General features: G+C 53.6%; 1 protein-coding gene across 4 annotated transcripts in view; it reads right to left on the minus strand.

The window, feature by feature from the left end:
- Positions 1 to 1,903: 1,903 nt before the first annotated feature.
- CLMN (calmin) overlaps positions 1,904 to 22,905 on the minus strand; it is a 112,447-nt gene continuing 91,445 nt past the window's right edge. Inside the window, exons 7-14 of one of the 4 annotated variants that reach the window (XM_030319892.1) lie at positions 20,854 to 21,047; positions 18,671 to 18,753; positions 12,463 to 14,124; positions 9,013 to 9,209; positions 4,710 to 4,770; positions 4,020 to 4,090; positions 3,543 to 3,639; positions 1,904 to 2,102 (exon numbers count right to left, since the gene is read on the minus strand). In XM_030319892.1, the coding sequence (XP_030175752.1) occupies positions 1,938 to 2,102; positions 3,543 to 3,639; positions 4,020 to 4,090; positions 4,710 to 4,770; positions 9,013 to 9,209; positions 12,463 to 14,124; positions 18,671 to 18,753; positions 20,854 to 21,047 (2,530 nt within the window). In that variant the 3' untranslated portion in view covers positions 1,904 to 1,937. Of the gene's footprint in view, positions 2,107 to 3,542; positions 3,640 to 4,019; positions 4,091 to 4,709; positions 4,771 to 9,012; positions 9,210 to 12,462; positions 14,125 to 18,670; positions 18,754 to 20,853; positions 21,048 to 22,905 lie in introns of all 4 variants that reach the window. The other 3 variants (XM_030319891.1, XM_030319893.1, XM_030319894.1) reach the window with 3 other exon arrangements.

Here is a 22,905-nt window from a genome sequence, read left to right on the forward strand (position 1 = left end):
TGTATCCTAGCTTTCAGAGATGCCAAAGAGCTCGTTAATGAGCTCATTTTCCATGGCACATTTGGCCTTCACGATGGCACCACTCCAAGCTCCCGGCAGCTTTCAGCTCGGAAGGCTCGGATTCGTTCTAAGAACTAAGGAGGAGACGAGGCAGGCTGTCACCGGAATGGGATCTTGGAATGTCATTGACTAAAACGTGCTCTGTAAATTCTTTTGGCCGTGCTGGGATTCTGTAAACTTGAAACCCATTCCCTGAAGTGAGCAAGGCTCTGGGCTTGCCAAGAGAGAACCGTGATCTCTGCAGGAGGAACAACGGCTGGCTTGTCACCTATCAAGCTATCCGAGCCATCAAGGGCACTCCAGAAGTCACGGGGGACGAGCGTGAAAGTGAATGCAGCTTCCTCCCGGGAAAAACACGAGAACAAGGCAAAGGTTGTGGCTGGCCCCACATTTTGGTTTTGTCTAAGTGAGGACCTTTTTATCTAATCATTTCATCTTCTTTCCAGGATACTCCTGGGCCAGATACAGGGTTTGTCAAAGAGGGGACAGCTCTGGACCCGGCATCAGGGGGCACGAGTGTGCTTACAAGTCTGCTCCTGGCTGCTGTGTGACCTCGGTCCACCCGCTCTGCCTCTCTGGGTTCAGCAGACAACAGGCTGTCTGAGGGCCTCTCCTGACCTAAGAGTCTGTGATTTTTACGAGTCCCGCTTGGAGAGGGGAGGACCACGGGGCGGGGGAGGACGCAAAACCGAGTCACCAGGACCTACATCTTGGCAGGAAACGGGGGTGGAGGGTGGTGCAGGGCTGAAGGAAGATGGGAGGGTGGGGGGAGGTCTCCTCACAAACTGCCTGTTCCGGTCTACTTGTTGGGGTACCTTCCGGAAAGTCTTTTCGAGAATCCCATTATGACCGACCACTAAGGATGCCTGTGCCGAGACTGGTGTGCACAAGGGGCAGGAGCCTGCCGGACCCCTTGTAGCTCTGACATCAGCCGGGACTGATTCTGAGCCCAGCCGTTCCTGTACTCCTCCCGGGGCTTTTAAAGAGCTCTCTGCAGTGCCCTGTGGGGCCTTGGAGATCGGCCCGGAGGCCTCAGGAGCTGTCGTGGATGCTGGGGACGCTGCCCAGGCAAAGCGGGAGGGATCCCAGGTCCGGCCCCGTGTCGGCTGAGCTCGGCTTTTAATGTACCAGCTAGACTCTCCCCTGCTAGGAATTCATCTGAAAGAGGGTGCTGTTGGCGGAAACTCTTTGAAAAATCACAGCTTTAACCTTAATTCAATCAATACAAAACTGAATTTACATCTCTGTCCCCCCGCCAAAAAAAAAAAAAAAGACCAGCCTACCACCAGCCCTCACTCTCCTCCTTGGGTTTGCCGCTCCCAGATGGACGGTCCCGGAGACGGCCAGACCCCGACAGGTGCACGGACACCCAGCACCTTCACTCGAAGCCCACCTCTGGGAGGAACACGGGGCAGTTTTCCTCCCAATGGAGGCTCTGCGCGTGGGGCACCCTCCCCACCCCCCCCCCACCCCCCGCCGCCTCCCATCAGGACGACCCTCCTCTCAGAGGCAAGTAACTGAAAGCCATCCCAGGCCTTAAAAACCTGCACGCAGGACGAGCTATGACCCGGGCTATGGCTAAATGTTAGCAAGGACGCTTCATACCTGGCAAAGCAAGGCACGCAGGAACACGCTCCGCTTAGGGACTCCAGCCAGACAGACACCTGAGTTTTGAGGACACGGCGGACGAGAAAAGCGTGCTTAGGACTTGCAGGAGAGAAGGGAACCCATGGAGACGGCAGGGAGAGGGACGCTGTTTCCTTGGAGGCCCTCGGCTGTCTGCAGAGCGGCCCATCCGAACCCCAATAAAAGGGAAGTGACCAGACTCCTGCCCCCCCCCCGCTCAGGAGCCTTTTTTTATTATGCAGACACACGCATCAGAGTCTGGTGACGTCCAGCTGTGGGAACAGCAGTAGGCAGTAAACCAGGAGCCAGAGGAAGAGAATAAAATACATCATATCCGGCTGCTGGACAAACTGGGTCAGAGAGTCGCTCTGTGAGCTCTGGCTCTCCCGGAACACGGCTTCGCCAGAGTCGTTGGCCTTCCTGCAGAAGGGAAGACACAGGCAAGGCAGTCACAAGCGGGTCCCCGGGGGGATGGGCCTCCCCTGCCTCCCCAGCCTGCAACCTCACTGCCCAACCGGAGAGTGGAGGGCGTCCCAGTGGGCCAGTCAAGTGGTCCCGAGGGGCGCGTGCAGAGACCCAAGAGGTGGCGCTTTCACGGGGCCTCCGTTCATGTGCACGACCCTAAGGGGGTAAAGCGGTCGGCCCCGTTGCGAAGGCGGGCATGTTAAGACTCAGGGGGCTCGGGGGCTTGCTCGGAGCCACACAACTACCACTGCCCCGTCCGGGACACCTTCCTTTATACCACAGTGCCCTTAACGCAAAGCTGGGGGCTGATGGCACTGCGCCATTAGTGTGTGACAGAGGGGATGTCTTTCGTAATCTAAAGGAATAAATAGAGTTCCCTGATTATAGATCATTTAAAAACAGGCTTCAGAAACAAAGGCACGCCCTCCCCCCTTCTCCCCCCCCCCCCCCCGCCCCCACCAAGTTTTTGATTTTGGCTTTGGAACAGAACCTCGAAAATAATCACTAGATTTGCGTCTGGTCAGACTTGTCTTCCCTCTTTTCATTTACAGAAGGTGGGGTGAAAGTGACATTTTGCTTTTCCCTGGCGGCTAAAGCCCAGTTCTCCCTAAGGCAAGGGCTGGGGCCATCATGCGGTTGGAAAGGGGTTGGGGGGTCTCTGCTTATAGAAGCCTAGAGCGTAAGCTTCTTAGGGTGGTCATTTGGGGCGTGTGGTGGAGACTATGAGCCGTGGAAACCAGCTCCTCCCGGAACGATCTCCTGATACAGAAAAGCGAGGCCAACAGTCGGTTAAACGTTTGCCTTTTGGCCTCGAAACGGATTCACTCGTGACAATGGACAACGGACAGAATTTCTCTTTCTTAGAACCGTTTCTAGAAAAAATTTAAACTCCATTTTTTATTACAAAGCTAATAATCAACGCTCCAGAAACACGGAAAGCATGACTGCATTTCTCAACCTTCTAGTTTAAATTTTCGAGGTCTCTATCTCCTAAAAGCGAAACGCTCTCCTCTCCTCGGAGTACATCACGCCTGGCGGGACGTGAGTTAAAATTCCCATCTTACGGCAGGGGAGGGAAACATGTCTTGCCTCTTTTTTAAAAGCCAGACGGGGGAGCTTCTGAGGATTACACTCGTGGGTGTTGGATTCAGAGAGGCTTTCCATTTCAATAATCTAAGGCCTTCCCCGCCCATTGAAATCCGTGGCAAGTATTTAAAAAAAAAGCAAATCAACGAAATTAAGTGATTCGATATCTTTAAGAGGGATAGGAGCATCTCAGAATTGTCAGAGTTTTCGAGATTGCTCGGGTTTCCTAGGTCCTAAGTGGGCGGTTTTATGCCAATTCGGCAATATCGGACAAGGCCATCTAGTTCTCGAACAGCAAGAAATACTTTCATAGACATCCTGGTATGTTTGCATTCCTTCTTCATATCTGCTCTGATGCCATAAAACTGTAATATCAGCTCAGTGAGCTTCTGAGTATTGTACCTGCAGGGGCGACACAGAAGGAACAGGTGGTCAGGCGCTACACGTGGGGAACACACCCAGCATCACATCACTACTGCCTGGTTCTACCCCCGCATCTACGCAGCTGCGGGGCTCGTGACCCACAGCCGGCTTTACACGGAAGCCCATTTTCTGAGCCATTCCCCGCCCATCGACGTTCATCCGTTCCCACTTGCCCTCCTACGTATGTTCAGTTTACATTCGCTTGCTCTGCAGCAGGTGGTTTCCTGCATGACCTCCGACGACGACTATCGCCATCAACAAAGCCTAGTCGTAGCCACGCCCCCAAGGGAGGCTGCACAATTAAAACAGGAAAGGAAAAAAATCTTAAACCCCGCAAAACTCGGACTAAAGCCACCAACCTGGTTAACATTCGGTTTCTTCTGTCATCCTGATCTGCCGCGTTCCTCAACTGAACATAGCTAAAGTGGTCCTACAGTGAAATTTATAAACAAAACCCCCGCAACCCAATTAGTAAAGATGAAATCTCTGAAACAGAAAATAAAACGATTTTAAACATACAAAGCCGAGCATGCCACGCTTTTTCTCAATATCGCAAGCATTTAAGTTCCAAAATCAAACTGCTAACTGATAGTCTACTGGTGTTCTACCCTCTCCCCCAGCCCCCCGCTGGTGCCCCACCGCCCACAACCCGAATCGGGCTGCGGCCTCCCCGTGCTTTGGGCCCCAACACATCCAGGGCTAAGTAGCTGCAAAGGTAGACTGGAACCTCCACCTACGTTGCGCTCTGTCTTTGAGGGTGGTCTTTCTGGGTGCGTGTGCGGGGCTGGGTGGCAGGTCTTGGATGCGTTTTTTACAACAAAGAGGACTTCGAGGTTTACAGTCAGCACTTTATTTACATCCCCGAGAACCCCAATTGGACATCCGGTGGGACTGTGCTCAACGACAAGGTGTGAATTTGCTTGTCTTCTATCCAAAAGTACATTTGTTGCACGTCAGTAATTTCAAAGCTCTGGGCCGGGAGGAGGAAGGACGGGAAGGGATTGGTTTAGCAGGGGCCACGCAGAAGAAGAAGAAATTCCCATACTAACCGATTCCAAAGACCTGTTAGTATGTCGTCGAATGTAAATGCTGGAGTCACTGTGACTAGTCCTGAAAAATAAACACACGTTTTGAATTGGTGCCACCGGGAGCTCTTCGGGTCCCCCTGTACGGCCACCCCCGCCCCAAGTCTTCCACACCTGGGTTTAGGCCAGCTATGACTTCAGGCCCAGCCACGGAAAGGAGCAACTGTATCCAACGTGCCCACTTGGGTTGGAGTGTGCTTACAAACAGTAGGATGGATAAGAGAGAGACACATTGTGGCCTCATCCACAAGAAACAAAGAAAAAAAAGCAACTGAGAATTTTAAATAGAAAGCAGACCACGTATATTTAAAAGTCACAGGGTTTCAGGGAAGAAACAGAGGGCCTTCTCTGAGCATCCCAAGATCTGGGAATTGCCAAAGGTCCTCTGAACGTTCATGTCAGGCATGGGCTGAGCCCTGCTATCCAGACTCCCTTTCTAGTGCTTTCTAGGCACAAGGCTGCTCTCTGTCCAGCTCTCGGGGGTCTGTACCTCTTTTTCTCTCATGCACGAGGAGGCCGATTTTCTGACCATGTCTTTGAGGCTGATGGGGAACGTATCTCTGATCATCTGCTGAAGTCGGTTCACCCAGGACGGCGGCCAAAGATGCCCAGCCAGTGGCCTGGGCTGTATCCCGGCTCCTGGCCGATTAACTGGCAACCTTAGCCACGTGTTTTATGTCTCGGATCAGTTTCGCTCATCTGCAAAATGGATCATCATTCCCACCCCGACTACTTCACGGGGCTGCGGTATTGGTGGGAAGTACAGTATACACTCCAGGTCCCGGTGGCCCTGTCTTGCCACTCAACAGGAGAGCGAGGTGTTGCGGATCAGAGACAATCACTTCCGTTTCCTCAAGGCGGACCTACCATGTGGCCATCCGGGGGTCCAAGAAAAAGGCATCTGACCCACGAGCTTATTGCCAGGGAATTCATATCGGCAGCCTGGCTATTCCCGCCCACCGGACCCTCACCAACCTCTTCCCCTGCATCGGGCATGTTTCCAGCTAATAGGTATGAAGCACCTACTACGTGCCAGGCACTGGGCCAGCCTAGGCGAGCGAGTATCACGGCACGGACACGACACAAAACGCACCACAAAGAGAAGAGACCGTCAGGTGCCTGGGCCCCAGCAATGTCCCCTAAGTGTTGACTCAACTCACGGGAGTACCTGGAGACACAGGTAACTCCCACCTGCGGATCCTATTTTCTAGTACGAGGCAGGTCAACACCAGGAAGGGCTCCTGCTCTTTCTTCTCCCGCTAGCTTTCGGCGTACCTTCTTGCGGGTGGTTTCTGTGTTCTGGTACCATCCGCTGGAGGCCGATTCAGGTTTGTATCCCGAACTCCCTCCTCCCAGCAAGCATCATCAAGCGCCTACTGTGTGCCAGGCACTGGGCCGGGCGGCTGAGGGCCCGGCTCCTCAGGAGCCCGCCCTCCACAGACTAATAAGAGAGCAATGCATTTATTTATTCACATTCGCCCCCGAGAATGTGAATGTGCAGGCCAGCTGCAGGCCCGGTGCGGTGCTAAGCTCTGGACCTCTGCTGGGTGCCCTCCCCAGCCTCCAGGGAGCTGCCTCACCATCTAGGGTGAGAGCCGATGACAAATACATCCTTACACAAATAATTGGAGACATTCCTGTTTGGGTTCATGCGGTGAAGAAAAAGAGTAGAGACCGTGAGAACCTATAAAGGGGGATTAAAAGTAGCCTGGAGGAATCTAAGAAGGCTGCTTGGAGGAAGTGGTTTCAGGAGCTGAAACCCAGGAGCAAGACAGGGAACAGGCTGGGGACAGAGGGTCCTCAAAGGCAAAAGAGCTCGAGGGGCCATTCAAGGATCTCAACTAAAGCCAAGGTGCTTGGCGGGCTGGGGAGGAGGACAGAGGTGACCAAGAACGGACACAGATGAGAGCCGGGGGAGACCGGTCGGGAAGGCTCGGGAACAATGGCCCTTTCTGCCCAGAACAATGGGAAGCCCCAGTCAAGGTACAGCCAGGAAAACATGCTGTGTGTGTGCCTGGCAGGGAGGTGCCCGGGGGCTCTGTCCAGTTCGAGAGCTTTGGGCGAGGCACCGACTTCTCCGAACTCACTTTCTCGGTCACGAAAGGGGGGTGGTGGTACCTGCCGGACTGCAGGTGAAACGGCTTGGCACAGGGGAGGGGCGCAGGGGGCCTCACTCGTTCTCTCCACGAGCACACCCCTGCGCCCTCTGCGTGCGTTGGCGCGCAGCCTTCCCCGCGGCTGAAATGCGACGTAATAATTACAGCTTTGCCCGAGTGGGATGGGAAGCCGCCGCCGAGGGGACTGTTGTCTGCTCTACACAGAAGGACGTGCACGTCGCTCAAACCTTCGCCGGGAAAAGTCAACCGGGCCTCACTCCCACACACACCGACAGAACGTTGCCTTTTGAACATCCGCCCCCTCTGTCTCATCTCCTCTGGGACGGGTTTTGCTTGATGTCTGGCTGCAGCAGGTGTCCCAGATGATCGATCCCCCAGTGTTCCTTCCCCTGCTTCTCCCTGACCCCCTCACATCCGACCTGCACGTCCTGGGGTGGCTGCTGTGTGCCAGCTGGTTGCCCAGGCTCTTTCTCCCACGCGGAACGCCTTCTGTCCCTCTCCCAAGTCCAGATCCCACTATCCTTCTGTACCGAGCTCGAAGGACGTCTCAGCCTGCAGGTGCCCCCGACCCTCTCTCCACCTGCCTCTGAGGTCCACATGGTGAAATCCGCGCGTGCCTCTTGGCACCTAAGGTGCTCCCCTCGGTTCCAGCACAGAAGAGGGGGCGCGCCTTCCCTCCTGCTTGCCTGAGCCCCCGGGGGGCTGGAGCCATGCCTGCATCTTCCCCTAGTGAAGAGGGACAGCCGTCTGGAAATGACCCGTGGCCCCTCCTCGAGCGAGCTGTGCTGGAGAAGATGGTCGCCTGGGCCACCTGCCCATGCGGGCCATCTGCACTTAGAGCCGGGTCCGGGCTGCACGCCAAGACAAGGATGTCTGCCGGACGGTCATGACCAGGTCTCTGCAGGGAGAGGGACTCCGGGGGTCACGGGCAAAGTGGGAACGCAGGGTTCCGCTGTGCCTTGCCCCTCCTCACCTGGGCCCCCCCACCTATTTTCCTTTCGTCCCCTGTAGCCCAGGAGCAGAAGCAAAGCAGAGGGGAGATGGAAGGCAGGACATCCGCCAACTCTTCCTTCTGGTTCTGTCTGCCCTGGCTTCTCCCCACTTCCTCCCCAAATGCTGATCTCAACAACTTCCCTTTCGCAGCCAGCGTGGCTCCCCCACCGCCGGCAATGAGGGGTCACGGAAAGAATGTGGGTCATGGAGCCTGACGGGTCTGAGTCCAAGACCCCAGCTCTGTCATCTCCTGGGCTGGGAGGTGTCCCCAGACCCCCCTGCGCCCACGGTGATGAAGCATGGTCCCTCCTACCCGCCTAAGGCGCTGCTGTGAGAACTGACGAGGGACCGTATGCGAAATGCTGGAACACATTAGGGCAGGTTCAACAGTGGCCATGGTGGCGACGAGGGACGGCGGGGAGAAACCGGGATCTTCTGACATTTCAGCAGCTAAGTGTTCTCCCTGGGGCCAGTCCGGCTCACCCGGTGCCCTTGGAGTGACCGAGCAGACGGGCGCTCCGAGCTTCCTCCTCCCCCGAGACGAGTCAACCGGCCTCACTTCCTGGGACCTAAACTCACAGGTGAAGCCACGTCATTCACGTCCGGCTTCCATGTGACAGCCATGAAAGGTCCCCCCCCCCCCCATGCCTATGGAGCACATTGCTTTGAATTCTGTGAGATGCTTATAAATGGCTAGGCTGGCTCTCTCCCTAGCTCAGCCAGGGGGCATCCGGGGGCCGGGGCGTCCGCAGAGCCTCGAACACCGCACCGTCTCACACCCCGCACCTACCCCGGTTCGGCCATCTTGCCGCCCACTGCCAGTTTCCACCCAAAGGTACTCGGAGAGGGGAGACGGCGGGCTTCGGGTCCGCCGGGCCCTGCTGCGTATGACCGGGCCTGGTAACGGGGAGGCCGGGCAGGGCCGGGGAGCAGGGTGTAGATAAGGAGGACCGATCCGTTTCTGATTCTGGCAAATAAATGACCAACTGGCTGGATGAATTTTTGTACGAACCTGTGTTTCCCTTGCCGTCCGGTCCCGTCCCTGTGTTCCCCTCACCCACTCCCCCCACCCCCCAAATCAGAAACCAAGAATGACATGAACTCAGGGAGTAACTCTCTAGCTCAGTCTCTGGGGGGAGAAGACAGTGATAAAATACCTGGAAAGGACTTTGTGGTCACCCGTGTCTCCTTCTAGGTCCTCTGAGGATCGGACGGTGCCGGGTGCTATAAATATTGAACTTTCTACGTGGTCCACGTGCTTCCTTTTTTCCTTTTTTTTACTGCTGATTGACTCTCCCGTTACCTTTTCTTCTAAAGAGTTTGCTAAGTTTCCCGAGTTTTCAGATTCCTGGGACTTAAGGACAAAGACAACGAAACACAAGTCAGCATTTGAGGCTGAGTGCTGAGTGCATGACAGCCCCCCACCCCCACCCCACCCAGCGGCGCTCGGCTCCACCTGAATTCTAGGAAGCTAGGGTGCCCCCTCCCGGGGATTCCTTCCAGAACAGCCCGCCTTGGAAGAGAAGCCCACCCCTGGTTAGAGTGCCAAGGCCACAGACTGTAAAAAACAGCATGGGTTTCGGAGTCACTGAGATCTGGCTGTGTTAGTTACCTTAAGCAACCGGCTTTCTTCCTCTCTCTCCCTCACTTGCCTCATCCATCAAATGGGTATAATAATTATCGATCTCTTCTCACGATACCACACCGTGTTTCCCATGAAGGATGTGCCATACAGTTGGGCGATGCTTGGGCCCTTCACACAACCATCACCCACTTAAAGAGAGGAGCCGATCCTGAAGCCAGTGGGCCAACAGGTGCAAAGGCAACCCCTGGGCTGGGAGAGGTGCACACACTGGCAAACAGACAGCTTGTGGGATGACATCTTCCCCGTGCCTTTGCTGGATCATAGCGCAACATCTCTGGCATTTATCTGACAAGGAAGTGGCTTCGACCACCGTCCACACCAGGCACTCCGAAACCCCGCGGCAACGTTCCCGAGTGAAATCGAGAAGCGTGGGGGTGGTCGGAGCCACCTCTCAAGAATCCCTTCGGGGGCCGTAAGACACTGCTCTGCAGGTGTCAGACTACGAGGATGAGAGTGGCCTGTCCCGTGCGCCCCGGGAGAACAACGCTCCGTGCAGGAATTAAATCTGCTCCCAGCAGTGTGAATGCCCATCCCCCCTCCGTCATCCATGGGCCAATGCTACCTTCTCTGAAAGGCGAACTGAAAAGACTTTTTTTAAAGACTAGAAGAAGAAATTTTCCATTTTCTCGTCTCATTGGGAGGTTTTTTTTTCCTTTTTTAAAAAAAATTTTTTAATGTTTAGTTATTTTTGAGAGAGAGAGAGAAGCGTGAGTGGAGTGGGGGCAGAGAGGGAGACACAGAATCCGAAGCAGGGTCCAGCCTCTGAGCTGTCAGCAGAGCCCGATGTGGGGCTCGAATCCACAAACTGGGAGATCATGACCTGAGCCGAAGTCGGACGCTTGACCGACTGAGCCACCCAGGCGCCCCGTTTTTTGTTTTTGTTTTTTTTTTTTTTTTTCCTTTTTAAAAGAAGGGCCAGGTATCAGAGAAATGCTTCTGTGTTGTCTTGTCTGCCAGACAGACCTCACCTGTCATCCCGGGCGACAAGCCCTCCTTGCACTCACTTGGGTGCACTCCTTGGTCTCACTTGGGACAAGTGGGGGCCTGCTCACCGGATGGGGGGCAGCCAGAGGAGGCAGCTCAGAGCCCAGAGAGGCAGATGGTGGCAAACCGTAGCCAGGAACGGAAGCTCTCCCCAGGGCTCACGCTTAGTTCAGCGGAAGGTGGACTGAAATCTACATCTCGCGGTATCATTCCCAGCCCAGGACCCCTTCAGCCCCACCCCAAATCACCTGTCCGCATGCTGGGCACACACACCTTGCACCACCTGCTCTTGGCAAATGACCTTCCTCTTTGCAAAGCAGGAGAGAATGAAGCGGCCTGTGTGCAGGCCGCATTCAGTGGGTCCGGGGAGAGGAACTGAGCTGCTAATAAGCCATTTGAAATAGCACGGAGGGGCAGAGATGCCACTTAGGCTCATCTCCCTGCCACCCACTCGGTCCCCTTTCTTTCGTCCTAAAAGATCTGCTGCCCAGAAAATCGCCACAGTTGCTGTCATGGTCCCCCAACCTGGCGACTCTAAGACGTGATGTCACTGAGGGCCATATCCACCCCGCTGAATCTTGGGGTCCCCTGCTGGAAGGGCCTGCTCGGCCGGGCTGGCTTCCAAGAAGACAGCAGGTGGGAGGGGGTGGGGGCCGGGGACTGGGTTCCTCTCCCTGGGGGCAGAAGCGGCAGCTGGCAGGTGGGTCCTGGCACCTGTGGGACCACCCCCCTCTCTTCTCCATCCAAAGGCAGACCCGGCACGGGTGGCCCTGCTACGCTTGCTTCTAGGCTGTTCGTCACTGAGAATTCTGCTCTGCCCAGCGCATCGTCTGGGTTCGGCGAACAAGACCAAGCCACCGCTTCCGGTCCATCTAGACCCTAAATGTCTTTTAAGGCCACTGATACTGTCCCTTTCTCTTGCAGCCCTCCAGGTGCAAGGATTTCTCATTCCTCAGAGCATCTTTCCGCCCCCTCACTCAGCCTAGACTCTCCCCTGCCGTTAGCCAGAGCATCACCATTTATCTTGGTGTTTAATTTACCCCGTGTCCACCTTACACCCCCAAACCAGCCTGCAATCCACCTTTGTTTCCTTTCCACTGCAAGCCCTGCCAGGCTGCTCTCCAGAATCCGAACATTAATACCTCAATGCTCACTCTCTCCTGGGAGAGAAAATCACAACCAGACTAGTGGCAGAGAGCTGTCCCGTGTCACTGGCTATAGATGAGAAGCAAGGGCCTCCGGGGGAGAAGCTGGGAAGGCTCCTAGGAGGAGGTGTCATTAGCATTGGGCTTCGAAGAGGAATGAGTACTTGCCAAGTGTAGCATGGGGGGAGGCGCAGAGCAGAGTGTGGCGTGCCCGGGAGGTAGGGGGGAGGCTGGCTTGGCTGGAGGGGAGGGAAGGGAGCGGACCAAGAGGAGGAGCAGGTCAGGGTCCCCTGCACCCTCTCACTGCCCCCTCCGGTGGCCCCTCGAGCTGCTGGGCCAGCTGAAACGGGAATACCAAATGGCGTGTGCCCAGCCGCTCAAACTCAGAAGTGCGTGCCCCCCACTTCTAAGCCCAGGATAATTGTGCCACCAAAAATCAAGGCCAGAGTCAGATATGAGGTCCCACTTGGTTTTCTCAGGCTGCAGGAGGCGGGGGCTAAGGTTTGCTAAGTGCTTTGATCGCCGTTTCCAAGTATTACCGCTACGATGCTGGGCCCTCCAACACAGCCTCTTTCTATATCCTCTTGGCGGCCTCGTGGGCAGGGGCAGGGCTCCTGGAGGCCAGGGAGGCCCCCCAGCCTCAAAATCTCAGGAGAGATCCTCTCGGGGGCCAGCCCTGCCCGTGCCCGAGCCTGAGTGACTGAGCGCCTCCTTAAACGGGCCGAACCGCCTGCGATGGACGCGTCCGCTTCCCCGTTTTGTGGAGGCTGAAGCTGCGACAACAGCAGAATCCCTGTGCAGGGCCCAGGGTCCCCGCATCGGCGACCACCTACCTGATGGCTCTCCACAGGGCCGCTCTCTTCGGCCTCCCCTGGCCGGTGGCCTTCTGGAGGGGCTGGGGGTGCGGGCTCCGAGGCTGGTCTGGTGCCCTCTGCGCCCCTGTCGGTACTCGGGGCCGGGATGCTGGCCTCAGGGCCCTCCTCGTCCGGCCCCGAGAAGCTACAGCTGTTCCAAGAGACCTCGGCCTCCTCGGCCTCCTCGGCCTCGGCCCCGGCCCCCGGGTCATGCAGATAGTCCTCCGGCTCCTCCAGATCCAGGTCTCGGTGTTTCGGGTCCTCTGAGCCTTCCGCATAAGCCTCCAGAACCGCAGCCAGGGGCACCTCGTAGTGCGGGTAGTAGAAAAGGTCGTGGGGAATGACGGAGACCTTGGACAGCGGCGGGGAGGGCTTGAAGTCCAGGCCTTCCTGGCTGCGGCTGTGCAGGGTCTCCAGGCTGAGGCTGCCACTCGGAAGGTCGGAGGGCAGCTCGCCGTCCGGCCCCTGCGGCCCCGCGGCCTCCCCCTCGTCCTCGCCCCGACGGCGCCGCGCGGACTTGCGCTTGGGCTTCTCGTACGCCTCCGGCTTTTTTTCCACCGGTGCCTCCTCGGGGGCCAAAGAAAAGCCTGGGTCCTCTCGCCCAGGGTCCTTGTGGGGTTCCTGCTTGTCCAGCCTCTCTGGGGACTCGTCCGAGTCTTTGCGCTGGTGCGCAGATTTGCTTCTCCTCTTTCCCAGTTTCTCAGCGTGATCCTCCGGAACCTCTTCCTCGACAGGTCTTTTCTCACGAGGCGGAGGAACCTCATTGAAGGCCTGGCTGGTCGAGGCAAAATCTATTAGGTCGCTGTTGAACTTAGAGGCTTTTAAAGGTGTGCTTTCAAAATAGTCTTCCTCAGCCATAGCTTCTACGGTCAGCAGCTGGACCTTGATCTCCAAGGAATCGGCCATAACCGCGTTGTCCCCGAGGGGTGAAAGGGGACGGCTCTCCTTCCCCCCACCGGCCGCACCCTCTGGCGCCCCGTTCCAGGAGGGACAACTCTCCGAAGTCTGCGAATGATTGATCTTCCTGTCCACCAAAGACTCGACCCCCGGTGACTCATCAGAGGCCGCTTCCGGAATCTTCGGGGCTTCCTGCTTTGGCTTTTCCTCGGCAGTCTCAGCTGCCAGGACGTCCCCATCCTGCTTCAGCGAGTCCTTTGTCCCTCTCGGGCTCCCCTCAAAGCGAAGGTCTTGACTGTAGAAAGGGTCTTTACTGCAGGAAGCCTCCTTGTAGGTGTCAGCCTCAAAGTGCACGGTCTTCTTGATTGGCAAAGAGTTGCACCTCCGGTTGTCCTTTCTGGAGGATAAAATGGAAGATTCCGGAGATGGCTCACCGGTGCTGCTGGCCTTCCCCGGGACCTCTTGGAGGGCCTGGTCGATGATCTGGTGCATGAAGTCAGTGGAGCTGTCTGAGAGCGCCTGGCTGGGCATGACACTCAGGTAGCATTCTTTCGCGCCCTCGGACTTGTCACAGACAAAGACTTTGGAGGGCGGCGGGTGGCTGGCTTCGTGGTTGACGGTGTAAGCTCGCTCCCCGTTCTCCGTCAGAAGGAAGACGGTGCTCTCTTGTTCCGAAGGGGTTTCTTTGATGTGGACAAAGGTGGATTCAATAGGGGCTTCTTTATCCGAATCCACGAGATCCTCCTGTGAAGGAACACAGGGCAACATGAAATCAGAGGAGTGTTTGAGTGCAACGTCTATCCACCCCCCCCCCCCCCTAAAACAGAAACCAGTGTGGACAAAGCCATTTCAGAACTAACGCGAGAAGTGCTCTAATTAAGAGATGGGGCTGGTTGCTCCTGCTGAAATGTGAAAACACCAGATATGTCAAAAAAAATAATAATGTGTTTTTAAAAGCTATGGATGCAAAGAAATCTCAATGAATGGAACTCTAGGGAAGGATGAGCCCTTCCTAAGTGACTGTCAGCTCCTTCAGACTGGTGGGCTCCTGCCTAGTCTGAGCAGGGACAGGAGAGTGAACTGACCCCAGATAAGGAAAGATTAGCCAAATCTTTACTGACTGCATGGGCCAGTGTGAGAGATCAAACACAGAAGGGCCCCAAATGCAAAACCAATTCTCGTCATATACAAATTCTTGACACATGGGGACTTTTGTTAAGTAAGAAACAGCTGAGAGTGAGAGCAGGGCTGGAGAGCACAGAGCAGTCTTGGTGGTATTGTAGTGCTTGGCTCCCAGCGTGCTGGTGGAGAGTTGGCTGACCCCATCCTCAAATCATTTGAAACCAGAGAGCTGACATTAAACTGCAGTGTCACTGTTACTGACTCCTGAGAAGGTCAAAACAGTCAGCTCCTCAGTCAGGTCCGTGTTTGGGAACAGGCTACCTTCTCTGGGGGAAAAAGACGGCAGGTCCTCAATCTCTACTCTTGTTTAAATTTTTTTTTTAACATTTATTTATTTTTGAGACAGAGAGAGAGCATGAACGGGGGAGGGGCTGAGAGAGAGGGAGACACAGAATCGGAAGCAGGCTCCAGGCTCTGGGCCATCAGCCCAGAGCCTGACGCGGGGCTCGAACTCACGGACCACGAGATCGTGACCTGAGCCAAAGTCGGACGCTCAACCGACTGCGCCACCCAGGCGCCCCATCTCAATCTCTACTCTTATAGACCAAGCCTGGCATAAAACAAGAAGTTTTAAGGCATGGAGAAGCAGGAGAATGAGACCCACAATCAAGAGAAACAACCATCATTAGAAGTAGACTCAAATATGACCCAGCATTAGTAAAGGAGAGAGTCCAAAGGTCATGATTTGAAGACGGCAAGAAATACAAAGGAAAGTGGTTCTGCAGGCTGAAGGGAAGTGACCACAGATGGAAGCTTGGGTCTGAAGGAGGGAATGAAAAGTACCTAATATGGAAACTATGTGGTCAATACCGAAGGCCATTTAAACGCTTTTCTTAAAAAGTCTCCTGACTGTTGGAAGCAGTAATAACAAAGCACTGGCCATTAAAACATATGCAGAAGTAAAGTAAACGACAATAACAGCACAAGGGAATAGGGAAGTGAAGGGAATTACATTGTTATGTAAAAATGCATAAAATACATGTTTTACCTTAAGTGGTATAATAGTAATTCAAGGTTGGCTAAAGTAGGTTCAAGATGAGTTTTATAATCCCTAGAGAAACTACTGCAAAGATAAAACGAGAAGATGTGGCCAAAAAGCCAACAGAGGAGATAAAATAGAAACCAAAAAGTAATCAAATAATCCAAAAAAAGTTAGGTTAGGAAGGACAAAAGAGCATAGCACAGATAGGACCAATGAAGTCAATAATCAGGATGGTAGGTTAAATCTATGTAAATAGTTGAGAAATTCACTAATAAGGTGACACACTAATTTTTGTCAGAAGAGTTAAGAAATAAGACCTAACTGTATACTATTTACAAGAGATATGCTTTAAATATAAGCACACATACACTGGAAGGAAAAGAGAAAGAGATACGCCACGTGTATACTAATTTTAAGAAAGCTGGTATGGCTATCTTCCCATCAGACAAAGCAGACTTCCAGGCAAAGATCGAAATTGCGGGAAAATACAACGATTGAGAAATCAGGAAGATACAACAGTCTTAAATGTGCATGATAGCATAGCGTCGACACCATAAAGCAAAAACGAACAACCGAGAAACAATTCCACAACCCCAAGTTGGAGATTTTTAACCTTTTTCCCTCACACTAATTGATAGGAAATGTAGGAAAAACATCCGTATGTGTGCAGAATATTAGAAGAGCATATTAACCAACTCAGTCTAATTGGTATTTAAATTAGATTTAAATTCTAAATTAAATTAGATTAAATTCTTTTTTCCGTTTATTTATTTATTTATTTGCAAGAGAGAGAGAGAGAGAGAGAGAGACAGAATGTGTCACTACCTAAGACACATTCTTTCAAAGCACATACGATATATTTACCCAAATAAACCGTACGTTGGGCCATAAAGCTAGGTGCAGGGCCTGGTTACATGGCTGACCAGGGCTTAGCAGAGATTTATTAAAACGAACTAAACTTGGGGCATCTGGGTGACTCAGTTAAGCATCCGACTCTTGACTTCAGTTCAGGTCACGATCTCGCGGTTCACGAGATCGAGCCCTGCATCAGGCTCTGCGTTGACTGCACAGCCCGCTTGGGATTCTCTCTCTCCCTCTGCCCCTCCTCTGCGTGCTCTCTCTCAAAATAAACAAGTAAACGCTTAAAATAAGTAAGTAAAATGAGCTAAACTCAGCTGAGTTGTTAAGGAAGAGTTCAGTGGGTGTCTAGATTAGCTGGGACGGCCCATCTGGATTCCCTTGGGGGCAAGGACACAGCCAGTGCCGCAGTGGTACACGGTGTTTTGTGAATCGGGACCGCTTTCTCCAGGGGTCATATTTCCTCCAGTCTCTCTCGTCCCAGCCCCAGCCTCTGACCCCAGCACTGGGGGAGATCCAAGGGTTAGATTTGCTGAAGCCTGGCGGTGACCTTAACTCACACAGACGTGGTAAGTTTCAGCCGGTTCCAAACTCTGCCTACAGCTTAAGAGCTCGGGGCTAATAAAAGCCCCGGCGTCTAGTATTTCCAAATTTCGCGAGGGCCTAGGAAAACTGAATTACAAAAACGGTGACAGTCACCACCATTTGCTGAGCGTTGACTGCTGTCGCAGGCACAAGACTGCATACTCCGCATCGTCTATTTACTCTTGACACAACTCTGAAGTGTGGGTAAGATTTTCATTTCACTGCGGACACCTCTCACAGACGTGTATCAGAGACGTTAAGTAAGCAGCTCAAGGTCACACAGCTTCAAGCGGCAGAACTGCTGTTTCCAGCCCATGGAATTCCTGCTTCTAAAGCACCCTGGGACGCGATCTGTGGTGCAGGGACAGGCAGGACACACGCACACAGAAAGGGAATGGAACCAAAGGTGCTAGCCTCGGACTAGCTCTTCGGAGCTGCACAAAATGGGGCCTGGGTTCCAGCCAGTGGTTGTAAGGGACCCAAGAGCCAGAAGCGTGTATCACGGAGAGCTGTGGTTTCACCCCAGCTCTCTACTTGGTAGCCGTGATCCTGGGGAGGCCCGTAGGCTTCTCTGACCGTCTGTATTCTCATCTACAACGCGAGGATCGTGACACAAAGCCACGTCTGGACGTAGGGGGCAGTCAGCCCAGATGCATGCAGGGCGCTTACCTGACCAGCCTCCAGCTCAAAGTGCAGCCCTGTCCCCCCGTGGATTGGCTCTTCATGCTAATTTGGTTCTGGCTAGTACCTCCCATTACCCAAAAGTCTGTGTTTGCTCACTTGTCGACTCTTTGGGCTATGAGAGCGAAGCCGTACGAGGTCAGGGACCTCATCCGTCCAGCTGACTGCTGAGTCGCCCTGAGCGAGCCCAGTAAATTACCAAGGATTTCAATAAAGGTCTATCGTCACATTGTTGCTGTCACTATTACCATCTCAAGGTTGGGCACGGGGTGGGTGGAGGTTCAACGGAGCCACGATAACTTCTGAAAGGTCTGATTCTGTTCCAAGTACAGTCTGGGATTCTGAAAATAAGAAGGCATGCCTTTTTTTTTTTTTTTTTTTTTTTTTAAAGAAGGCATGCTTTTGAAATGTCATTGCCCTCCATATTTTTTCACACTCGGATAAAATCTGGTAAACTGCTAGAATGTTCCATCTGACGGCTAAAGTATCAGGTGGCCAACCCACATCACAAGGGAACATCTTTTACAGTCTTAGCAAAGTTTGGTTTGGGAAGACGTTGGCAAGAGGGATGGCTGCCCAACTTCCCATCCTGCTTCTAAATGTAAATCATTTACAGTGATTTGTAGTCAGGTAAGCAGCTGACTCCGGATTTCAGCTCAGGTCGCGATCTCACGGTTTGTGGGTTCAAGCCCCGAGTCGGACTCTGTGCTGATGGTGTGCGGTGTGGAACCTGCTTGGGATTCTCTGTCTCCCTCTCTCTCTGCCCCTCCCCTGCTCACACGTGCTCTCTCTCTCTCTCAAAAATAAAATAAACCTTTAAAACTAATAAAAAAAATAAATGTAAGGCATCTTATCCATGATTCTGAAATTAAAATGTGCCAAGGCAACACTCGAGGGACTTGAGACCCAGTTTTGATTATTACTGCTCATTTCATCAGCGCTTTGTCTGACGGCCGGCGGGTGGAAATTGTTTCTGAATTAAAGGTAAGGAAACAAACATACAGCTTCCAACTCCGGGAAATGTTCCAGAAACTGTGCCACGTAAGTCACGATGGACTGCTCGTCTGGCGTGTCAACCATGATGTCTGTTAAGAGAGACGCAGGAGTTAGTAGGACGATCAACACGTGATTTTTTTTTTTTTCTTTTAACATTTATTTATTTTTGAGACAGAGAGAGACAGAGCATGAACGGGGGAGGGGCAGAGAGAGAGGGAGACACAGAATCGGAAGCAGGCTCCAGGCTCCGGGCCATCAGCCCAGAGCCCGACGCGGGGCTCGAACTCACGGACCGCGAGATCGTGACCTGAGCTGAAGTCGGATGCTCAACCGACTGAGCCACCCAGGCGCCCCAACACGTGATTTTTAAACAGGATCGAGGGACACTTGTGGATGAAGAGTCCTGCAGACCATTGAGGTTTTTTTCTCTTTATTTTATGCTTGAGAAATTTACGCCCAGGGAGGATGAATCATTTGGCTGAAGTCTCACATCCGGCTGATGAAGAGAAGGGGCGGGATGTGGAACCCAGGATTCCTCATTCCCAAGGCTGTCCATTATTCCCTGCGGTCTGAATTCCCCCAGCGGGAGCAGCCAACTCTCAGCTGGCCCCATCAGCGAGTCTGGTGAGCCATGACCCTTTCTCACTGCTGCAGGGAGTCCCAAATCAGCCCAAGTCATGTGGAAATCAATCTGACAGACAGCCAAGCGCCTTGAAAAGGCATGTACTTTCCAACTCTGGTATTCCGCGGATGGGATCTGGGCCCGAAGGAAATAATCTTGAGATGCACACTGAGCTCTACTCAGTAAGAGGTCTGCCGCATGTTGTATAGAAACGTGACTCTTTTCGAAACAACCTCAATGTCTACCAGTGGTAGACCTAAGTAAATTTGGGGACGCCCACTAGATGGACCGTTGTGCAGCCATTAAAAATACATAACAAAGACACGATTGGGGGGCGCCTGGGTGGCGCAGTCGGTTAAGCGTCCGACTTCAGCCAGGTCACGATCTCGCGGTCCGTGAGTTCGAGCCCCGCGTCGGGCTCTGGGCTGATGGCTCAGAGCCTGGAGCCTGTTTCCGATTCTGTGTCTCCCTCTCTCTCTGCCCCTCCCCCGTTCATGCTCTGTCTCTCTCTGTCCCAAAAATAAACAAACAAACAAAAAAAAACAAAGACACGATAGCAGCGGGCAAAGGGCTTATGTCATCATTAACGACTTAATTCATTAATTAATCAATTTACTCAATGGTGAGTAGAAACAAGTAAGCTACAAATACGTGATGGGGATGATGAGTACACTTATCATGGTGACCACGGAGCAAGGTATAGAGTTGTGGAACCCCTATACGGCACTCCTAAAACTAAGATAACACCGTGTGTTAACTCTACTGGAATTAAAATTTTAAAAATTTAATAAAAAGTCGTAGATGCACAACTACAGCCGACTCTTGAGCAGCACGGGTTTGAATTGTGTGGGTCCGCTTACGTGCATTTTTTTGGGATCAGTTCAGTACAGTCCCGTAAATGTATTTTCTCCTCCTTACGATTTTCTTAGTAACGTTTCCTTTTCTCTAGCTTATGTGTATAACACGTATCACATAGAGAACATGTGTTAGTTAACTGTTCACGCTATTGGTACTCCTTCCAGTCAACAGTAGGCTATTAGAAACTAAATTTCTGGGGGGCCAGATGTTATACGTGGATTTTCTTTTTTTTTTTAATGTTTATTTATTTTTGAGAGAGAGAGAGAGAGCACGTGTGAGTGGGGGAGGGGAAGAGAGAGACAGAGGATTCGAGGCGGGCTCTGTGCTGACAGCAGCGAGGCTGACGGGGGGCTTGAACTCACGATCTGCGAGATCATGACCTGAGCTGGAGTCAGAGGCTCCATCGACTGAACCACCCAAGTCCCCTATACATGCATGTTAAACCGTGGGCAGGGGGCAGTCAGCACCCCTAACACCCGTGTCGTTTAAGGGTCAACTATATACATATACTGAACGATCTCAATTCTGTAAAAAAGACTATAACGAGATGCATCGAAAAATACTAAGGGGTGGAAGTACAGGAAACATAACAATGTCTTCATTCGGTTTCCCTGTCTTTTCCCAGTTTTTCTCCACGGACGGCGTGTGTTGCAGCTGTAATACAAGTTATTCAAAAGACAGAAAGAGAAAGGGAGGGAACCAGAGTCACCTTCTGGCTCCAGGAGCCTGGGAATGTGAAGGGCCTCGTGCGCCACGCGGAAGGCCTTCTCCAGGTTTTCCCGCATGGAGTCTTCCAGAGCCTGCTTCATGTCAACCAGGCTGGGGTCGATGGCCTTGATCACGGCCAGGAAAGCCATCCCGCTTCTCCAGCTGCCCGCGAAGTCCTGCACCGCCACGCCATACCTGAAGGAGAGGGGCCGCGGTGGCCGCGACGCAGGTCAGGAGGTGAATCCCCTGAGAGGTCACACGCGGCAGCCTCGAGGGTCCTCCGAGCGGGGCCAGGAGCTGCGGGCTCGCCAGGGGCGCCTCAGGCCCTGAGTCCCGGGACAGCTGTACGCAGCACTCCCCCTCCGTTCCCGGAGACACAGAACAGAAAGGTGTATGTTACCCACACCAGCAAAACGGGACCTTGTGTTCCCAGATTCCCAGACACGTAAGGAGCAATTCCACACGCTGCTCACTCTTTGGTGGCAGGCAAACCAGCAAATAAGGGTGTGCGATAAAATTGGAGCCAGAAAGGGCCGTCCCGCCCCTGCCCCGCGTGTTCCCAGCGCGATGGCCTCGGGCCAGTCACATCGCTCTGGCCCTCAGACTCCTCAGTTGTAACACGGGGACCCCGTCTGGCTGCGACCGCTCGGCAGCTGTTGTGGCAAAGCGTTAGCTCTTACCCGTCAGAACAGCCATGGCACGAGGCCAACCTCACGTGTGACGCGGGGTAGCACACGGAAGCCACCAACGATCCCATTTCACAGAAATAACGTCAACAACTTAAAAGTGAGGGACAAAGAGAGACAATCCTGCCGGGCGCCAACTTCCTTTGAATCTAGCCTGAGACCCCGCCCATCTTCCGACGGTGGCCACTGAACTCTCTTAGAAAAAATATGTGTATTTAGCAATCATCTGGGATTCCTAAGAAGCTGTAAGAGCGGTACAGAGCTCTCCTCTACCGTCCATCTGGCCTCCCTCGGTGCACCTCACATCACCAAGTGCAACATCAAAGGCGGGACGCTGACGGTGCTACGAGCCATTGAGCCACAGGCCTTGTCTGGATCGGTCCAGCGTCACTCCCACGGGGGTGGTATATAACCCAGGCCACTTTGTCAAGGACAGACCCTGTGGCCGCCACCGCCACGACGGAGATCCAGGACTGTTCCATCACCCCCACGGAACACGTCCTCTCCTTGACGGTCACCCTACCTCCTGGCCACGAGCCCTCTTCGGGTTGATTTATTTTTAAGCCACATCTGACAGATGTTTACGTTAATCAACCCTTCCATGCTTGACCCCTCAGTCAAAACCCAAGGATCCAACTCTCTTCTTTTCCTTTTTTCTTTCATGGTTTATTTCCGTATACACCCGGGAGAGAGGACCCGACGCGTGAGGGAGTGCTTATTAAGTGCTGGTGAAGCGCAAGGCGCTTTCGCGAGCTGCCTCCGCGTCGTCCTAACTGTCCTGCAAGGCAGGCGGTGATAAGTGACCATCTCGCAGACGTGGCTGTGATGCGCCAGGAAGGCCCCCGGTCTGTGCGTGGCAGAGCCGGGTGGCCCCAGGCCGGGTGTGGCTCTCCCCGCGCGCGGCCTAGCTTTCCAGCTGTCCCCGCCACGGCCCAGGGTCCCAGGGTCCCAGGGGCTGTCGACTGGCTGCATAAGTCCCTGATACAGCAGTGCTGAGAGCCCTGGCCTGCTGGTGCGGGGGTCACAGCACGTCACAGCCTTCACTGTTATTAGGGTTTAGTAGGTACAGTCCCTGAAAGTCACCCCGAAGCTTAACAACGAATATGTACGTGTTATAAGGATCCAAGAGCCCTTCCCACTTTGGGATTAAATGGGGGCAAAGCCCTTTCGATCTCGTGTTCAGATCCCCCTGTCACTTTTCTGCAAACCAAACGTTCTGCGAAGACAGCTCTGGGCGTGCAGAAACTGAAAATGCACAGCACTCCCGGCTCTCGGAGTCTGTACGAAGTGACAGGCACATAACCTAATACATGCTAGTGCCCCCAACCTCTGCCCTCTCCCAGGGGGACCCCCCCTCCCTCTGCCTG

This window comes from Lynx canadensis, chromosome B3, assembly GCF_007474595.2.
Source record: "Lynx canadensis isolate LIC74 chromosome B3, mLynCan4.pri.v2, whole genome shotgun sequence".
Classification (NCBI taxonomy): domain Eukaryota; kingdom Metazoa; phylum Chordata; class Mammalia; order Carnivora; family Felidae; genus Lynx; species Lynx canadensis.